Source organism: Nyctibius grandis, chromosome 1, assembly GCF_013368605.1.
Source record: "Nyctibius grandis isolate bNycGra1 chromosome 1, bNycGra1.pri, whole genome shotgun sequence".
Lineage (NCBI taxonomy): Eukaryota > Metazoa > Chordata > Aves > Nyctibiiformes > Nyctibiidae > Nyctibius > Nyctibius grandis.
Window position 1 is genome coordinate 33,483,844 of NC_090658.1, and position 21,449 is coordinate 33,505,292.

At 40.2% G+C, this 21,449-nt stretch overlaps 1 protein-coding gene across 5 annotated transcripts in view; it reads right to left on the minus strand.

Annotated features, from left to right (window-relative positions):
• The window catches only part of DAAM2 (dishevelled associated activator of morphogenesis 2), a 230,671-nt gene that overhangs the window by 66,119 nt on the left and 143,103 nt on the right, over positions 1-21,449 (minus strand). For all 5 annotated transcript variants that reach the window (XM_068398622.1, XM_068398585.1, XM_068398604.1 and 2 more), the window contains 3 exons: positions 19,149-19,223; positions 12,002-12,096; positions 4,997-5,330 (listed from right to left, as the gene is read on the minus strand). In XM_068398622.1, coding sequence (XP_068254723.1) covers positions 4,997-5,330; positions 12,002-12,096; positions 19,149-19,223 — 504 coding nt within the window. The remainder of the gene's footprint in view (positions 1-4,996; positions 5,331-12,001; positions 12,097-19,148; positions 19,224-21,449) is intronic.

Sequence of the window (21,449 nt, forward strand, 5' to 3'; positions counted from 1 at the left end):
CTTGAGTTGGTATGACCTGATGGAATTTAGTTTAATTAATTGGGATTACAAGTGTTTATATCACTCAGGAATCTCACTGTAATTTGGATTTTGACTTTAGATACACTAGTATAAAACTGTAAGCTTCCTATTCAAATAGCAGGAGTTATACCAGGACAGAGCCAATGCAAGTTTAGTAAGAACCATATCTTAGAGCCACAGCTTTTCTTCTCTACTAATTCACCAGTTGCTGGGTCCTCTGACTACTTTTGGCTAGCTGTGCCAGGTGGCAAGAGCTGTGCTTAGAACACTGACCAGCAGTAACTTCTGACATTCAATGAAACATGCCATGTTTTATGTTACTGTGTTAAATACATGATCTCTACATCACTCCACCACACTTGAGCATGTGCAAATTGGAAATAATCAGTGTTCCAATCTAAAGCTGTCAGCAGCAAGTTATGCAAGAGCTCGTTTTAGATGGTTGCCAGTAAATAATTCTGAACCTCTCTTCCTCCTTCTTACAAAGAGGAGTGGAAGCAGAACCATGCGCCCCAAATTTTTATTCATCACTATGATATTCCTCTGCAAGAAGGCAAAAAAATTAAAACAATTTGTGTTGGGGAAAAATAGAACTGGAACAGCGTTTCTTACATTTACCTCCTAATTCCTCAAAGTACATAGTGCTGGTCACCACAGATGATATGGAGAGAGTGGGACACTTAGATTTACTGCAATTTGCAAGAGGGGAAAATAAATCCAAACACATAATATACAAAAAAGTGACAGCTTTCATTGATGAGGAGTAATAAATTGACAGCGAGGTGGCTGAAAGGGATGAAGAATATTATCAACCACTGTTGTCAGGAAAGCAACTTAAGGAAGAGCAACAATTGCACTGATGTTGTCAGAGGTCAGCATTACCTGTAAAATATTTATTGGACATTCCAATAAAAGTGAGCTCAGTACAGTTTCCAGAAAGCCCTACACTTTTTACTTCACAAGAACCAAAACTGAGAGTGTGAAATTATTCTCCTCTTAGGTATAGTGTCTCTAATTTGGCCATTGTCTTATGGAGCTAGATCTAGAGAAAGACTGAACAGTGCCTTTACAGTTCCCAGCTTTCCTTTTTCCCGCTCCATTAGAATCAGTCTGCAATAATAAACCATAGAACCAAAGGAATAAATTCCTACTCTGCCCATTCAAAGTATGTTCCTCCTGTTCCTACAGTTTACTTCATTTTTTATTACTTTTCACAGAAAGAATTCTCATTTCTTGGTTCTGCCAGATCCCCAGTTGTGGGGTATCACTTTCAACATAACAGTGATTAGATGTGGCCAGTCAAAGTCAACTTAAAGCTGCAAGCTCTAAACTGTTGAGATAGTTCAATACACTGTGTGATGTTGCTAGTTGCTCAACCTCCTACAGGAAACATATCCCCAAAAGAGTTCAGTCTGAAACCTGAAGGATCTCTTCAGGTATTTGCAAAGTCTGGGTCACAAAGATTACACTCAGGACTAGGATAAAGAAAAAAAGGCTTTCACTGGCTTTCACTGTACACCATATCTTTGAAGTTTACAGTAAAGGTATAGGATAAGCCTTGTCAGCTCATCCTTTTCTTAAAATGGCCTCCCACAGTCAAGTTACAGTGGATGGTTCTCTTGATAATGACCTGCAAGACTGTTCTGACACACAGGTGTGGGAGGGCAAGAGGCAAAGAGATATAACACTCTCTTAACTGACAAGTCCTAGAGTATCAGAGAACCTTCCACTAAAACGTAAGGAAGACCACGACCACATTTGTTTCATCAGCATTTAAAAAATCCCCAGTCTCTCTGTTTGAAGAAAATGACTGTAGATGGATAAGGAATGTCTTTAGACAAACCCTTACCTCCTCAAAATTAAACTTAAGCTATTGCTGTATAGTGGAAAATCCCATTCCAGCATCTAGACACAAGTGTTAGACATGGCAAAAAGAACACATCCCTTCTGCTAAATAATTTTGGTGTTTGGGAGGGGATTTTTTGTTTTGTTTAAAAAGAAAAAAGAGAGAGTGTCCATTTATCTTTAATTTTTTCCCCAATGGAAAAGCATTTTGACAAAGCCAAGCGCTTAGGCAAAGTACTCTTTCATTAATGTGAGAGTTGGTAAGCATCTGCAAATCATTGCACCAGATTCCTCAAAAGCTCACAACAAGACCTGTGCTACCACACTTTGCCCAGCAATGACTTATCTCAATTATTCGGTAAATTTTAAATCAATTTTTAAAAAAAGAAAAAAAAAAGAGAAAAAAAGAGAGAGCAAGGACTCAAAGAGGAGACATTGAGTAAACTCAGCAACTATCTCCCATATGAGCTTATTAAGCAGAGTAACTTGGTCAATTAAGGATAAGTTAACACAGGACCACAAGTGTTATCAGGGTGGTGAGTTACCACTGCTTTTTGCAAAGCATCTAAGGTTACACCCACCTGTCTCCAAGGTATACAAGAATGTCAAATTAATTCAAGAAGGATTCTCCATTTCAGCTAATTACTAGAGAGCAAGCTGAATGGGGCAGCGCACATAGAAAGGTGGACCTGCCAATACCACATATAGGTCAATAGAATAGAACAGAATAGAATAATTTCAGATGGAAGGGACCTACAATGATCATCTAGTCCAAATGCTTGACCAATTCAGGGCTGACCAAAAGCTAAAGAATGTTATTAAGGGCATTGTCCAAATGTGTCTTTGTCACGGTTTAAAGCTGGGCTGGCGATTAAACCTGCAGCAGACGCTCTCTGTTAACCCTCCCCCCCCCCCCACCCGAAGGGAAAGGGAAAGGGAAAAGGGAGAGAGACTTACAGGTTGGAAAGTTAAAACAGTTTTAATAAACCTATAATAATGAAAAAGAGTATAATAATAATATTGGAATAATCAAATATATACAAATATATATACAAAACCAAGATCGAGCTCCCCCGATGTCGGCAACGTCACCACCGGCACTGCAGGGCAGGCTCCGGGAAGGCCCAGGCTGGGCCTAGCGACGGTCGAGAGCTGGATTCAGGGATGCAGATCAGAATCGGGGGCAGCAGGAAAACAGTCGGAGTTCTCCTTGGACACCAGCCATAGCAGAAAAAGCCAGAGCGAGCAAGAGAGGAGAGACCCTCGTGATCCCCCCGCTTTATACCGAGAATGACGTGTATGGGATGGAATACCCTCGTTGGTCAATTTTGGGTCACCTGCCCTGTCTGCTCCCCCCTGCAGCTGCGACCCCCCCCTTCAGCTTTTCACTTGTAAGCAGTGAGGAATTCAGCGGTGACCTTGGTTTCTCTAAGAAAAAAGTACAGCAAGAGCCTTACTGCACAACATCCCTACCGGTGCCTCAGCGATAACTACAAACTTCGAGCGTTATCAGTCCTGGAAGCAGACACTGTCTGCAAAAACATGCAGTTAGTTTCAGAAAGTGCAGTTATTTAGAGGAGACTTAGCTGGAAGTAAAAATCACTGAAAGGAAAATCGGCCTGGTTTAGGCCAAACCAGGACAGTCTTAAACACTGACAGGCTTGGGGCATCAACCACCTCTCTAGGAAGCCTGTTCCAGTGTTTGATCACCCTCTCTGTAAAGAAGTGCTTCCTAATGTCCTGTCTAAACCTCCTCTGTCGCAGCTTTGAACCGTTCCCACACATTCTACCACTGGATGCCAGGTAGAAGAGCTCAGCACCTCCCTCTCCACTTGCCCTTTTCAGGAAGCTGTAGAGAGCAATGCGGTCGCCTCTCATCCTGCTTTACTCCAAACTAGACAAGTCCAAAGTCCTCAGCTGCTCCTCATAGGACATTCCTTCCAGTCCTTTCACCAGCTTTGTTGCCATCCTCTGGATGCACTCAGGGACCTTAACATCCTTCTGAAATTATGGGGCCCAAAACTGTATATAGTATTCAAGGTGAGCCTGCACCAATGCTGAATACGGTGGGATAATCACCTCTTTTGACCAGCTGGTTACACTGTGTTTGATGCACCCCAGGATGCGGTTTGTCCTCTTGGCTGCCAGGATCTTGGCTGCCAGGACCAAGTCAAGATCTCTGGCATCCCAGTCTCAGGTCTGAGTCACAGTCAGTGAATCCCATAGTTCATTCAGTCCAAACAACAAACATTGGCAGCTACTGCTCAGGAGCACAGACTGTTTCCCCGTTCACTTTTACAGTCATAGCTCATTGTAGCCCAAAATCCACTGATGCATTAGCTGAGGAGGAGGCAGGAGATAACAGCTGCCAGAAACCAGGATCCAGGGCCTGTTGGCCCAACATCACCCTCATAATTTCACCTACGAACAAATAGTAAATGGGTGAGGTTACCCCAAAGTCTAGGAGCTACAGCTTCATTCACAGCAACAGATTCTATTCTATCTTTTTGTAAAGGCACTCAGTTCACTAGGAAGAGGAATGTTATAGTAGCAGCCAGCAGTATCCACAATAAAAGCCTGTCAATGATCTACTGAACTACCTCAAGGTCTCTGAGATTGAGTTTCCCTTCTGTGTTCTGAATGGAGATCTCTGAGCCAACAATTGCTAAGTGGTGACAATTCACAGGTTGATTGCTAAGCAGCAATTGAAGTGCCTCCACTGTCCATTATTTAATCCACAACTCTTTTATTACTAAATTAAGGGCTTCAAAATCAGGACAGAGGTTCCTGGAATTCTATAGCTTTGATTTCTAGGGCAGAACAAACGATTACCACCCCAGAAATGCCATCAGGTTAGAGTATGAACAGATTAATAGCTTTCATTTAACATAGCAAACCCTCATTTTAAGGTAAAATATAGGAGATTTTAAGTTAACATTAATGACAAGCAATCAGGTCTTGAAATAATAAATATATGCTGATAATCTATTTGAGGAACTGCCCTTCCTAAAACAAAATGAGAAATACTGCCTTTTTACTACCTAGCAATTTGCAATACATGCACTGTAAAAATCACTCCCTGCAGAGATTCATCATACTGGGTATTTCTGGCAAAGTATCCTCCTTGTACCTGGAATCTTGTTCTTTCTGCAGCGTAGACTTGATAGTGAAGCATGGCTTGCAAGACTTTCTTGTGACCATCTGGTACCAAGCAGACAGCCCCTAGGATTTCCAGCACAGCAATCTTGGTCTTAATGTTCTCAGTCCGTAAGCTCTGGGAGATGATGTTGATACTCTCTGGATGAGCCAGGACATGAGCCCGTCCTTGGGAGTTGTTCATCAGTGCCTTGATACACCCTATAACGGATGTGTGTATGCGGCTCTCTGAGGTCTCATAGTCCATGCTCTTCAGGAAGTTCAGCAAACAGCTCAGGCCATCCAGCTCAATAAACCTGGTCACAAACCTGGAAAAAAAAAAAAGGGTAGGAAAAATAAGAAAAGTAGACAAAAGGCAATTTACTCAAAAGATACCATAATATTCAAGCCTGCATCTGTAAAAGCTGGCTAGTGTTTAGCCTAAAGTTCACAGAATAACTCCCAGGTACTTAAGAAAAAACAAAACAAAACAAAACAAACAAAAAAGCAAGAAAACAAACCAGCTAATAATGGTGTGTCACATAGTTTCAGGGTAATTATATTCTATTACCTTATTATTCTACTGTTCGGTCACTGTGTTCTTTGTTGCAGTTATCACCAAACACCTGCTGTGGTGTACCCCAACAGCTGCTGCATTTTCAAGGCTGAATGGATTCTTTCAAATTGCTACGTCTTACATATATGCTAATACACACAAGATACATTTTCATACAGACTCATCACCACACTTTTAATTACGAGTCCAGATTATCTCGAAAATCATTTTTAGACTTAGATCAAACTTCTAGCCAATACTACTTATTGGCTTCCATATCCAGGAGTGGGTACACTGACAGAGGCAAACTCATTACCACTGTGTTTGTCAGCTGTACTGGCTTCACACTCTGATCCCATGATATGCATATAGGAACGTATAAAGTTAAAGTTTAAAAGCTACATGTTCTTCAGTAAAAGGCAAAGCTCCTATAATGGCCTTGGCTGCATTTATTTTGTTTGATTGTTTTTAGCTTGAGGAGGTGTATTAAAGATGGAACAGGTCCACTGTCAACCTGCAGTAGCAAAATGTACAGTAAAAACATCATAAATAGAAAACACAAAATTAATCAGTTGCCAAATGACACACTGAAGACTGAGCCTATAGTAGAACAGGTTTATTTTGACTATTGACATCACTAGAGTTCTGTTTCTACTGTATTCTACCATAAAATTTGCCTTTCTTCAGGTTAAAAATATGGAAACTGAGAAACAAAACAACATAGGAGAAAGTCCTTGGAAAAGTTTAAGGTTTTGTTGAAAACCAGGGTTAAAAAAAACAGACGGATCAAAGTAGACCATGCAGACAGCCTCCTAGACAAATCAATAGAAATGAATGGTATTATATGTCAGTTCAAACCAAACATTCTAGTAATGTTTCATTTAGAGTTTCCAGGATTAAAAATGGAGATTCAAAGATATGAAAAGGGCTGCAAATAATTTGTCTAGATCACTTTGTTTACCTTCTGCCTCCTCTAACAGGTTGTTCAGCTAGGTGTACTTTTTTAGAATGTCTGAATGCAAAACCATGCGAATGACATTTGAATTTTCAGTCTACCAAAATGTACACCAACAATAGTATGTCCATGACCATGCTCTAAACAGCATAATGTAGAAAGACACCTCAAACAAATGAAAAGGTTGTTAACAATTGCCACCTGTGTAACAAATTAAGAATACCAAAAGTCTGTATCATTTTGCCTTTACCCAGTCCCTCTTCCTCCCTGTTGGATGCTTCCTAACGTGCTGTCTTTCTCTTTTTTGTCCTTAAGTGAGATGCTGTTCCTAATATGCACCAGTAATGGAAGCATCATACCAAAAGACTGAATTTCGCTGGTCTCTGTTTGTGTCTCTACACCAGCAAGACAAACATGAGCCATACTTATATATCTCCTGGATAATATGGACTCGACATATGTATGGTCTTCTGGTGGTTACACCCCATACCACACAGGAATTTTCAGGGCCCACCTGAAAGTTATGCTCACTGCGCTGACAGATTTGCCAACTTGCAGCTTATTTGGGCCAGCAGTTTGACCAGAAACACGGCAAACTCGTGCTTTCAACAAAGTCTCAGTCTGAGGTTTGGGTTTTGTTCAAAACTAAGTTTCAAAGTGAATATCAGAGTAACGGCAAGCACACACAGGAACACGCGTGCACCAAAAATGAAAACAAAGTTTAGTTCAACCCTGCTGAGACAACCTGCCAAGTTTCACACAGGTCTGATTGCACATTCTTTGGATGCATCATCTTGTCTACCCTAACAAATCATAAGAGCAAAAGCCCCTCCGCCTCCAGGCCAGAGAGTGGGATCAACATTGTGCACCAGAAATTTGGTAAGTCACTCAAAGCAGTTTGTTATTTAAACTGATTATAGTAAGATAAAAACTTAGTTCAGTTTTTGTAATGCATTTAGCCACTAGCATGCCAAAGAAGACTGAAATAAGTACATTCGTGGCTAAAAGGACATATTTGGAACCAAAATAAGCACAAGCTCAACTTGTTACCAAACAATGTGATGCTGAGCATTTCTCTAACCATGGGCCTAAAGAGCAGAGTTGCTCTTTGCCACTACTATGGAGGGGCTAGTTCAAATTCTCCTCCTTCTCACCTACAAAGTTCAGTTCTATGAATCCATCCTATACCTTAGCTATTCCCTCCATTCTTTTAGGCTACAAAAAAAAAGGGGGGGGTGGGGGGGGAAAGCTGACGTTTTCCTGTTCTTTTCAGTTCCAGGACTGAGGGAAGACTTAAGATAGATACCTTTCTGAAGATACGGAGCCCTACTGCCTGAAGAAGCAGCTGAACAAAGGGTCCCTTAAACATACTTTTGGATGGAACACGTGGTCTTATGACAAGACATACAAGGCAATACAACCTTTGTATATTTTAGCCTGCTCTGATGACCAAGTGAAAAAAATAGTAAATGAACAAAAGTCACATTGTCCCAATTAAGTACAATCCCTTACTAAATTCACTGGCAGAGCAATTTTTCTAGGACTGTTTGGATGAGGTCATTCCAAAAAGGAGGCATGCGCAGGAAAGTGGTGTGTGTCACAGACCTTGATTAATGACATGATTTAAAACAATGTCGGGATTTTCCTGTACTACTCTTAGTCCAGAGAGCAAACAGTAAGCTGCATTACTCAATAGGAAGCAAAACCAAGTACCTTCCCATTTCAGCTGACATCAGAAGCAAGAATCAAATTATGATTTTCACCTTCCTTTCCCAAAACACTTAGTTTGCTATTCTCTGGAAAAGCCAGAAATTATGCAAGAGGAAGATAAAGAAATGTTGATAGCAATTTCTGAGCCAATAGACACTCTCAGTATGAGAATTTGCTCGTTCTGAGCATGTATGTGGGGAGGTATGTATGTAAATGTTTGTATGGAGAGAAAAAGAACTGGGAGTTTAGCTGTCAGGCTGAGCGCCATAATCCTCACACTGCTTCATGTTTGTGCATCTGTAAGTCTGTAAGCAGGGTGTGTATGTGCAAAGGCAATCCCAAAACATACAAATAAAGTACCTTCTTCCTCCCAATATACATGTATGTAACTAACTGCCATCCTATAAGTTCTGTATGCTGCAAAATAAGGTCTTGTTCTAGACTGAAAGGTGTAAAGTTAAGCGTATTTGCCAATGCATTCCGGCTAACACATTCAAAAACTCAGGTGTAAATAAAGCAGGGTGTGTTTTAATAGGTGCTAAACAAGCAAATTAAAGTGTAACCTCACCTCAGACTCTCACTTGACCAGTTTAGCACTCTTTAAAAGGCAGGGCGCCTCTTAGCCTTTCAAGTTTTAGAGAGTGCTGATCAGAATGAGTTAGCTAGCTCTAATAACAAACTTTTCATCCAAATACAGATGCGGCACAGCCTAAGAGGTAACCACCCGCTGATGGATTCCAAGTGTAGTGGGGGACAGGCTCTCTGTGAGTCTTGATCCAGCTCAGGAAAGACAGAAAGATCATATGCTGTAGGTGGGCAGAGAACAGGATGTTCCCACCCTCTTAACAGCCAAGGCCACACTTCTCTGCAGCATCAGTTTTTGAATCAGAGGGCACACGTAATCCTGACAACTACTGAACTGCTGAAAAATTCAGCGTAATGGGTTTTGCTTGCTGGATGCATACATGATCACCTCCAGTATGCACTTGAATGCAACATGGCTAAATCAAACAAAAATAAAAGGAGGTAAATCTGAGTTAAACAAAAGGAGAAAAGCAGACAGCAAAGGGAGTTAGTGATGATTCAGACTAAAGGAGGTATTTTTCCGGAGTTCCAAAAAGCAGGTTTTTTTTTCCAGTCCCTTGTAAGTTTTTACTTTTGCTGCACTTCTGAACCTCCACTTTTGGGCACTAAAATACCAAAAGAAAAGCTCTTCTCTCGCTGCTTCTGTCCAACAGTTTGTCATCACACTTGTTTATAGTCAGAAGTTCTTACAAGCCTAAAAGAAAATGTGTTTCCTTACAAGATGCAGATGTGGGTTTTTTGTTCTCTAAGGCTGGGGTTGTTCCTGCATGCTGGGACATAACCTGGCTTTATTATTTCAGGGCAGCTCCTAAATACCAGAACAAAACGCACTTGCTCAAAGGGGGCCAACTAGCTGCCCAGGGATGCTTCTGTCACCTTTTCTCCAAAGAGGAGAGGAACTTGAGTTTGGGTAGGTCTGCTTCAGTTTTTGTTGCTATTAGAACTGGTGGGTTAGAATAGAGGCACAGATTAGTACCACTACTCTGCATTTTGTACTAGAAGAGACAGAGTTCTACACTAAAATAAAACACAGAACCAAACACATGCATTTTTCTTCTTTTGATTCCTCTAGATCAGAGAATTCAAGGAGAGGAGTCTATTGGTAAGCTGTCAGAGCCCCTGTGTACCCTACCATCACAAATGGATTCCAGATAGTTCATCCTGTGTGAATTTAGGTCTCTATTTTCTTCAGAGGCCTGATGAACAGAAGTGGCAAGGAAAACAGGATTTTACGTCCAAATTCAACTAGAAAGACTAGTATTTTGAAGGCTTGGGTATCATACTGCTTATGAGAAGGATTTGATGGAGCCGAGGGCCTCTCTACTGCAACCTTTCCATCAAGAAGAAATTGGCTTGTTGATCAGGCATTGGTATGAAGCCCATTTGGCAGCTAACGAATTGAGTCGCTGGAAATTAGTTGAGACATAGGACTTAACTCAAAATTTGGCTTGGCTTAACTATTTAAAAAAAAAAAAAGCCCCATAACCATCGCCAGCGATTTAGAAGAGAACACTTTATAGGGCAGCTCATAGAGGCTTGTACTGAAGCTTGTTAGGGTTATTATAAACAGATGAAGCAACATGCTGTTGTCAGGGGGATCCAGCAGAAGCAATACAGGTCTGAGAAGGAAAACCTTGGAAGGCTTTGAGCAAAAGACATTTCTCTTTCCTCTTCTCCATTGCCTTGCTCTCAACAAGGAGGCTGGGCTGACCTATTTAAAATGACAGAGCAGAACAACCAACAGTGGCCACCAAAGTGTTTCAGCTGGACATAGCAGAGAAGCTTTGCTGCTGTGGCTATGCTCAATGAAAGCTACCACTTTCACAGAGGAAGCATTAAACCAGCTCCATGTTAATGTATTAGAGTTGCTACATCAAGTCTCAACAGCATAGGACTTTGGTTTAAAATTCTTGTGAGAGTTGGGAGTTTGGCAGTTGTCTTAGCTTCCATTTTAATATAAAGTCCAGCTGCATTTTACTGTGTTCTCTGCTTTAGGACAGTGACAGACAGGATCAAACAATCACTTATCTGCTTAGGCTAGGCTCAATATAGGCCAGTGTTTCTCCACTTCCTTGGTAAAAGCACTCACCCTACCCACATGCTAAAGTTACCAAAGCCTCATGAATCTTTATGCCTCAGAGGAGCATCAGGATCTGGCTTTGTGCTCTCTTACAGCCTGTCACAACAGGAGGTAAAACACTGAAGTTTAAGCTGATGCGCTCTGCCTCATAGTTGCCATGAGGTGAGAAGCTGCATGGAGTCAACTTTTTAAACATCATGGAAGCACAATCAGCACTTAGCTCTGCAAGAAGTCCCAGAAATATCTTCACTTCAAGTCAACGTAACTGCAATGCATATTTATTTAATTTGCTTGGTTTGGTTATTCCCTGCCCCCCCCCCCCCGCCAAAAAAAAAAGCCCTCTTTTATTAGGCATTACCGAAGCTCTCTGAAACTATTATTTCGACATAGTGTGGATGCAAACACATTTGGCTCATTTTGAGCCCAATACAAAGACATTCAGAAAATTTTTGACCAAGTGTTTCCTGAGATCATATCAACTATAGTTATTGCTTCTGCACAACGCTCTTCAAAGTGTTAAATGGAAAAGATTTCTATGCTAGTTAGTTTGCTATTGTTCAGAGCTTTGTTCCCAGACAAACAAAGATGATCTTGCCTTCAAAGACACAGTACACAATAAAGTCTTTTAACACTTCTCTATGCCACAGTTACACATAGAACAGGAAGAATGCCAAACCAGGTGATGTCAGATGGATTAGCTGCTTTGTACCAAACAGTTCACATTACTAAAGATAAGGGGAAGCTTGAATTCAAAGTTCAAGGTAGAGGCTGAGATTTTGCCCAACATGAATCAAATTACATGGGACATTCAGGGGACTATAAAGTGTAGGATCTGATCTTCATAGTCATTACCTGTGTTTGCACATATCTGCCACAGGTTTTTCACAGAAAACTTTGTCTTTTATTTTCCTGAAGCTACATGCTTCAGCATTAGTGTGCCCTCCCAACAACGCCGGTTCAGACCCGGGACTGTAGGGCTCTCTGTGGATTGTCTGAAATATCAGAGAGGTTTGTATGAGGTGAGACAATGAGGTTTCTGTTCTTGCCACTCTTTCCTATGTCACATCTGACCAAAGGGAGGCAGTGAATTGTGATGAAAGACGAACAACATTACCTCATGGGCTGAGTCCGCAGAGCTGTCTTCAAGTCTTCAACTATTTTATTTTTCATTTCTGTTTCTTCTTCATCAAAAGCATACAGAGTCTGCATCTGTTCAGAAAAGAAGATGACAATCAAGAAAGCTTGGGCTGCCTGGAAGCTAAGAGACAGGCCAGGAATTATGAAGAACAACTATCCCATCAACCCATGCAGAGGTGCCTGCCGACCTCTCACCAGGAAAGCAGTGCCTCAGCTACAAAACTGAATCCAGATGAGGCTGCTCATGTGGACTGGCAGCAGCATACTGCTTTGCCACACTGGCTAAACTAGGGTTCTCAGATTACCCCCCAAAAATCATACTTGCCAGTATGCCCTCAGAACACTGTACCTAATTCGGAACAGTGATCTGCTGTGGTGATCTATGAATATGGGAGACAAAGTTTGCAGGGAGAGGTAATATCTTTTATTAGACTGACATGGCTGGAGGGATTTGGGGAGGCGGGGGGGCGGGGGGGGGGGAGAAGAAAAAAACTCCAGACTCGTGTGTCAGGTTTCAAAGCATAAAAGCTTTTTCTTCAAGTGACTAAGCAGCCTGCAAGTACCCTGAATTACAGTTTGTGTATGTACAAGTTTGACTTTTCTTTCTCACACCAAGTATATCACCTGTTTTAAGATACTGATTTTCCCTATCCACTTTGCCCTTGCTAATTAGGAACATTTACTGCAAAAAGCTGGAGCATCATAAAATCCCTGTCCCTGTGTTTTAACAAGTGAACTGAAGCACATGGAGACTGGATTTTCCCCTGGTATGCAGCTTGACATAACTAAAGCTTGGAACTAAAGATGCTGTAGATCACTACAAATTATGGTGAGACATGATGAGTGGAATACATGCAAAAAATAAGGTTCTTCAAAGTCAGACAATGCCATTAAAAAAAGTGGTATATCAGGAAATCAGGGCTCCAGCACTCAGCACCACTGCAACCTTGTGACGTGAAGCAAGACTCTGCAGTGCCCATCACATATACCATTCAGGCTCACAACTTCAATGCGTGACTTTTTAAAAACTCAAGACTCAATGTTGGGAATTCTTAGCCTATAGCTATGCCTTCTCAGTTGCTTCAGTTGTAAAATAGAGAGAATAAATGCCTCTCTTATTGGCAGGACTTCTGGGGGATATCACTCAGTGGTATCTGGAAAGCAGCTCTGAACCCCTTCTCGAATGAATAACCCAATTAAACTAGTATCATCTATCAGGGATCTGATATTATACCTCTCTGGGATGGAATCTGAGTAGCTACAATTGTGGCCTATTACAGCAAAATATTTAAATCTTTATTTTACTATTTAGCAAGCACCAGAGAAAACCTTCCTCCCACTGGAACTTCCTTTAACTCTCCCCCCTGCCCCCCAACACCTCACTTGCCTTGGAAGCACTCCCATGTTGCTTGTTTTTGCAAACCATGTGGTGCCAACACATGTCGGATCCTGGGGGTGGTCATTTGGCTACATGCCATTGCTGTCTTATGCTGACCAGCTGGCATAGGGAGATGTGTTTAACTCTAGGGGTCCTCCCTCTGATCCACGCTAAAGTCAAATTCAGTCAGTAACAGAGCAAGCTATTTCCTGCCCTAATGGAATGACAGAGCGCTACTGATGGAAAATGAGCTGATGATGTTTCATCTTTTGCCAGCATCCCCCGACAGCCAGAAACATAAATTGAAATGCTTAAGCCAAGCCATATATGATCCCCCTCTTTGAAAAATAAACAGAAATCCTGAACAGGCATTATGGAATCTCAATGGCAGAGTCCTGGGGTGTGATTTGGGGTTTGATTTGTATTTTCTTGGGTGACAGCCCATCTGGTCATCTTTCCTTTGGCCCACAAATGCTCCTTTGAAAGGCTCCCATTCCTCCAATGGCTTAATTTCTCCTCTGAGCCGTTGTGGGGGGAAAGAAAATGGATGGTAGGAAGGTGCTCAACAGTATTTTGTTCAGAGTGAAAAAGGCCCATTTCCAAATGAAACAAATACAAATAATCCTGCCTTTACAACAGAAGGTGATTATAGAAAACCCCTTTTCTAAAGCTGCAGGCAGCCAAGAGCTCTTCATTTCTCACTCCCATGCATGGCCAGGAACTGAAATCCTCATGCCCTCTCTAAAGACAGACTGGTCACGCATTTGCATTATGAAATAGCTTTCTCAGCAAGAGTTATAGAAAACATAACTGTCCCTGGGAGACAGAGGGGCGGGAACTGTCACTGTTTGAAGCTGGAATTCATTAATGTAGCTGACTGATGAATTGGTTTCCTAAACTACAAACTGCACTCGAGGACTAACGTTTTCTGTGCTGAGGATGCAGCTAGTTACTATCAGTTAACAAAACATTCTAGGAGGAAGAAGCAAAATAGGTCCAGGTCCTTACCTAGTCCCTAAAAAGTGATATACACAAGGCTCTTTTTCACAAGCACATTTTGCATATTTGAAGTTTTCCAGATTAAGTGCATCACCCGGAAAAGTATAGCACCTAGTTACTTGATTTGCCAATTCGAAAAATTTCACAGATTTGTGAAAACAATAATTCACGTGGAATTTTATGTGTAAAACTTCAGGTATCCCAAGCAATTACTTCTGAAAACTTGGCTCCTTTTAAAATGAAATATTTTAGTTTTATTAAAAGCACAGATTAATTGCCACACCTTGTCCTAATGGCTAATCATTCCCCTAAACGGCTGGGAACGAAAATACAGGACCGTAATGACAGTATGTGTGAGAAAGAGAAAAAAGAAAAAAGAAAATAAAGGGCATGAACTAGCATCACCAATACACTGTATGATGGACCTAGTTTTACTTAACAGTTTCACACAAATCAAATTAAGAAAGAAAGAAGCAAATAAAATAAATAGTGAAAAAGCAAACTGGATGTTCTGATTTCTCATTATAGTCCAAGCTCTGTCTTTACATCTTGTCTAAAATCATAACTAATAAAGTGTTATCATTATTGAAATCACTTCCAGTTCATAAACAAATACAAGTAAAATTAAAATAAAAATTTGATAAAAAAATAGTGTTGCATGCCTCCTGTGACATACCTGGACAATACTACTTTAAAACATTTCTTCAAAGAAAACAAGTCAGTTGCAATTCAAGGTCCACCATATCTCTAATGACATTAAGGCTGAACTAAGAGAGTAAACTATGGATCATAAACTATGAATAGATGTAATTTAAAGAACCTGAACTTCTAAGCAAATAACTTTAAAGTACCATAGATGTCACCTAACCCAGATGGAGGAGAGAGTTATCATCCACCTGCTAAATTCTGCTGAAAGATACATATTTTTACCATCCTGTGAATCTGCTCCGCCCTGAACAAATGCTTTCTGAGCCAAGGAAAATGGTTTGGTTACAGCTATATTTATTAATCTTGACCCCTGTCTCATACTCTCGACCGAACCATTTCTCCAGAAAAGCTGGATCTGCAACTACTGTTCACCTGAGAGATGCATACACAGCCAAGCTCATAAAAGCAACACAGTGCTGTCAGAAGTTTTCCTCCCCAGTAAAGTGAGGGCTGTGTTTATTTGTGCTGCCAAACAGACAGTATCACAGGGTGAGGAGGGCAGGAGGAGCACAGGGAGGTTTCTTTACATGTGATATTAACACAGCAGCTTTTGTATTTTTAAGAAAGGAAGTTTTGTATGTTGATGAATCAGCAGAAGATGACAATGACCTTCATAATGGAACAAGTCTCTAATCGTGAGCATGCAACCTGTCCACAATCACCAGTATTATTTATAGCATGTAGACATCAGAGGACTGGGCAAATTTGTAGGCTCCTCTTTCTAAATTAGACATCGTTAGCAGCCGCCCCTTTCCTTTAAGGATTGGTCTAGAAGACTCTTTACCAATGACCTACTTGGATCCTTCCAGGATCCTTTCAGTCAGGCTACCTGAAGGATGGGACAGTCCCTCCACAGGAATTGCACACTACAGACTAGCAAAGAGATCCAGTTTTACTGTCATATGCTCTTGTGAGAATCTGGCTTAAAAACTATTAAAATCTAAAAAGCGACACAACAGAAACAATTGTGGGAACAGAACTGTGCCTAAAATGGGTGGCTTTTTGAACTGGATCAGGAATCTGTGACTTAAAGTGCTTCCTAACATAGTGGTCTAAGGTTACAAGTAGGGAATGTCAAACATGTCAGGAATCACCACATTGCTCTCAAGTATAATCTATGAGGGGCAGATACGATGGGTAACATTGCAGCGAGTCTTCTGAGAAAATGATTCTTGAGCACAGAGGCCTTGGCCTGCTGAAATCCACAGAAAGATACTTAATGATATCAGCAGGATAAAGGTGCCATTTTCATTTTATCAGTGGGTAGGGAGAACTTTTTTGCCTAGCTAATATATAAAAAAGAACTTCATAATTAAACAAAAGGATATAGAAAAAGATGTGAAAGCCGCATGTAAAAAGATTCTTATGCAGTTAATTCACAGGAGAAGCAAAGATTAGACTTTATTAAAAAAAAACAAGACTTAAGGCATTTTAAACTAACACTTCTGTGATTATTGCTACCATTTCAACTCTAATACTTCTTGCAGTATTTCTAATTAAAATATTGCAATACCTGATAATGCCCAAGAGACGCAAACTGAAATAGACTAGAGAGTGTCAGGAAGCAACACGAAACATGTTTTTCTTTCATCACTTCTGAGCCAACCCCACTTGGATGCAGTTTGGAAGAAAAAAAAATAAAAAACCTCCACCACTAAATTTAGAACTGAAATTATAAGGGACTCAAAATAACCATTTGGAAGTTAAGAATCTCAGAGGTCTATATAATAATGAATAGAACATGTCTTTTAAAGTGTGTTGGAGCTGGTTCTCAGCTGTATTACTCCAGTTTTCCGCTGATACAATTCCTGTGAAATCAAGTCAACTAAGGTTCACCTGCCTAAAAGTGAAGCAACTAAGTGGTAAATCAGAAGCAGGGGTTTTAACCCCAGTGTGCCTTCTTTAACACTTCAAGCATGAAAGTAGATCATGAGGCTCGAAGCCAAATAAAAGGTTATCAATCATTCAGTGCTGAGGCATGCAAACAACATTACTGGGGCTGGTGTTTATTGGTGCTCTTAAAACGTGTTTAAAATTAGAAACATAGGCCAAAATATAGTCTCATTCCATGGAACTGCTCCAGATTTACAATAGTGGCGTGTACATATCCACTCCAGGTTTACATCAAGATCATTTAAAGACTAATCCCAAAGTCACTGAAATCAATGGAAAAACTTCCAGTAGATTCAAGAGGCCTTGGATCAAATCCTACCAGAAGCATTTGGCTCAGTGACATTGCAAGGTTTCATACTTATTTTTTTTCCTTAATGGCCCTTGTACAGCAAATTTGTTCAGTCAGGAAATCAAAGCACAGTACCATGCCAGTCACAAAAGCTCAATCTCTTTTCTCAAAACAAGCCCATATTCTTTCTGTTCCATTATTCTGCCCCAAGAAAATCTGGCATGACGGAAGGTGATCAATTTGGTTATCCATGACTCACAGTAGAAAGCAGCTTTTCTTTTATCCGCTTACAGTGAGTTATAATAACTTGTAAATCTTGATTTTTTTTACTGAGCAAGACATATTTCACCATGAGAAATGCATCAGTATTGACATACTTAGCACCCATTAAGCCATTACTTTTATGAAATTATTTTATAGCTCATAACCATGATACAAAAGGTGCAGAGAAGCCTTTACAAATCAAACATAAAAACATAAGTAAACAAACAAGGTGTGCTACCTAAGATGCTAGGAAGAGAATTCTATCATTACTTCCACACAACTGCCAAAAAAAGCTAAGTAGACATTGCACGTGAATAACTAGAGGCAAAATTTGACTATAAAATCAGTAAAAGGATCAAATTTCAAAATATAAGATCCACCATAACAAATGAGATCAATGAACACTATATGCAGATGTTCTGCTTCTGCTGGTGACCAGCTCTACATGATGCTTCAGAGGAAGAGATATATTATACAGCTATTGAACAAGGACAATTAAGAAAGTTTTCCTCAAATATCTTTTTGGCTTATATCTGATGTCTAAGATGTTACAGCCTTATGTTCCTCTATTTATCTGCTCTTATGTAAGTGGATATTATCTTACATAAACAACTACCTTTTCTTTAATTCTTCTACTAAAAAAATAACCCTAGTGTAATTTTGTAAATTAGTTAGAAATAAATTTGAAACCACACAACAAAACAAAACTTTACGTAGTTTTCAAATAGTTGCTTTTCTGATTCATCAAATATTCTCTTGTTCTTCTATTCTGAAGGGATAAATAGGGGCCTCGGCTCCCTCTTGTCCATGATTTCATACAATCTTCACTTATGGGCTGCACTTAAGTCTCCTCTTGAAGAACCAAATTATTTCACCTCTACTTGGCTCAAACAACACAGGTCTCCAAAAATGCTAACTGCAGTTAAAAGTATAGTTTTGGAAAAAGATGCTTTCAATTGTCACTGTTTCAGACTGGGTAGCCCTGCCAAGACACAAGTATGAGTGTGTGCATGTGCTGAAAGCTAGCTTTACGTTAACATTCCTCAAAACTTCCAAAATAGGGGTCATAGCTGAACCACTTTTGTGCTCCAACAACACTCAAGAGCATGACAATCTCTTCAAGATCATTATGGGCTACTACACTTTAAAGCCAGCTGAACTGTACAGGAATTCAAAAAAGGCACACAGCCATTTTTGTTCCTTCTTTTCAGGACCAGTGCCAATGAGCAGAGATCTAAGGATCGGGGCAATACTTTGGGATACACTTCACAGCTGGCATGTAAATAATTTTAAATCATCAATCTCATTACTTCAGCTCTGAATCTGGAGTATTCTGGAATTCATTCCAGAATCTAATTTGATCGCCTTCAGTGCTCAGTATTGTAGAAATAAAAACTGGAAATGCTTATGGTGCTTTCTAATCTATTCTGCTAGAGTGAGTCTCTTAATACATATACTCATCCTCTTTCAGAAGTCCTGTTTTAAATCAGTCATGTACTTGGGCTAACATTCTTCTCCTTTGGGGACTTCCTCCTAAAGAAACACATCTCTATGGTAGGAAATCTTTCCTGCTTTGCAGGAGAGGTAACTTACTGCTGCCATGGAATTGATGCGGTCAATATAGTAATCTGGCCAGCTGGTAGCAAGCTTATTAGGATCTTCTTGTTCCTGAAAAAGAAAGTTAAACAAGGTTACACAAGAAGCCTTTACAGGATGAAATGCCACTGTAGAACCACCTGGGATTCTTCACTGCGCTCTTCTTTATTGTGGTATCTCCCTTCATATTCTTGTATAATGCACATCGATGTGTGGCATTTATTACAAACATTTCTGAAAATGTAATGTTAGCACTGTCACCATGGTGTGTCAGATAAAAAGAATACCCTTCAGCTAAGGTTATTAAACACAGAATAATAAAGTTTGATGCAGACACAGTTATCTTTGGCATCTAAGCAACAAACCTCAGTCCCTTAAACATACTATGTCTCCAAGTAGAAGGATAGTCCATTTGCAGATAACAGGTTTACATTTTGTAGCTTTATGTTGACAGATGTTATAAATTATTTTGCCTCTCTTGCTAGAGCGATGGTGGGATTCACCAACAAAGAGGTTTAACATCTGCTATGGAGGAAAGAAAAAAATCAAGTCAAGGAACCTGACAAGAAGTGAAAAGACTGTCTAATTTTGATGTGATTAACCAAAAAGAGGTTTAGACAGGACATTAGGAAGCATTTCTTTACCGAGAGGGTGGTCAAACACTGTAACAGGCTTCCTAGAGAGGTGGTCGATGCCCCAAGCCTGTCAGTGTTTAAGACGCATTTGGACAATGCCCTTAATAACATGCTCTAACTTTTTATCAGCCCTGAAGTGGTCAGGCAGTTGGACTAGATGATCACTGTAGGTCCCTTCCAACTGAAATATTCAATTTATTCTAAAAAGTTAAGCATAACCTCAGAACATCCAAAGGAATAGAACAGCATCCCCTCAATTAGAGACGGAGCAGTATTAATCCTTCTATCCCTATCTCCCAAATAATCCACCTGAAATCATCTTTACTAGACCAAGCTCAACCAAGCTGAACTTCTAAAAGACCTGCCTCTACTCAGGAACCAATTCTTTCTTCTTCCTTGGCTGCTCAATGGAATGAGATTTCATTCTAATGGGTCTATTTATTTCTAGATAGGTGTAACAGTCACTGGCAAAACGAGGATTGGTTTCTAGGATCCTAATCTCCCATTATAAACTACAAGTAAGTCATATTAAGACTCCTAGTGTAAAATAAGAGATTGAGGCACTTGACTCATCCCAAGGATGTCCAAAGATCTATGAAGACTGTATGGGTCTCACGAATGTTGTATGTGCATGAATGCTTACTCATACTCAAAAAATTAGTCTGGAAGATATACAGAACAATATTAAATGTGTAAGTCTATCAGAGTACCTCAGCTATTCCAGAACTTTTTTGTTTAGAGATGAGAAATAGCTCTATATGCTCCCTGCCGAGCCACATTCAGAAAATACCTTGCTACCTGACAAGTTCGTTCCAGGCTACATACCAACACATGTCAACAATTCTACACAAACCAAAATCCTCATATTTAGAATTAAAAACAAAATCACAACTGAGACTTGATCTTTCCTTCCTCTCTCTTTGTTTCATTGGTCTTTCAACATTTAAACTAAAGGAGGATCTCCATTCACAATAACGACAAAACAGCTTTGTTACCATCTAGCAAAGGACTGCAGTACAGACACATCCTAGACAGATCACACTCTTTATTCAGCCCTTGCATTCGACTGAACAATTAAGAACAGAAGATTTAAACAAAGCATCATATAGTAGACTACCACTGTATGAAAAGTATGGGAGGCGGGCAAAGGGGCAAGAGAAACCAATTACATCCACAGTTGCTACACACCCACGACCTCATGATAATGGCCAGTGCAATGAAGAACAAGCTGACCTTTCTCAAATTAAGTGAGTTGTTCTGTTACTTTTCCTTATGTCCCTTTCCTGGCCACAATCAGCAGCAATCTGATGGACCTAAATCCATGCCAAACAGCATATTACAGAAATATGCAACTCCCTACCAATAGCCAGTTAGAATTGCCACACCACATGTTATTGGTAGACCGCCTTTCACTGCCCCTTTTCTGTGTAGAATATGTAGTGGCAATCGTAACCCTGACAACGGTTTCACACTTTGTAGACCTTAACTTCCCGTGCAAAAGTCAAAAAATGACCTTGCTGATGGAAAAATAAATTAAAACATACAATAGATAAATACAGCATTATTTTTAGAAGATAATCTTATCATCCCCAAAGAGAACAATAGAGGTGGGGAGCTAATCCAGAGGTAGTGAAGTAAGGTCATTCTGCAGGGAACCTGGCTG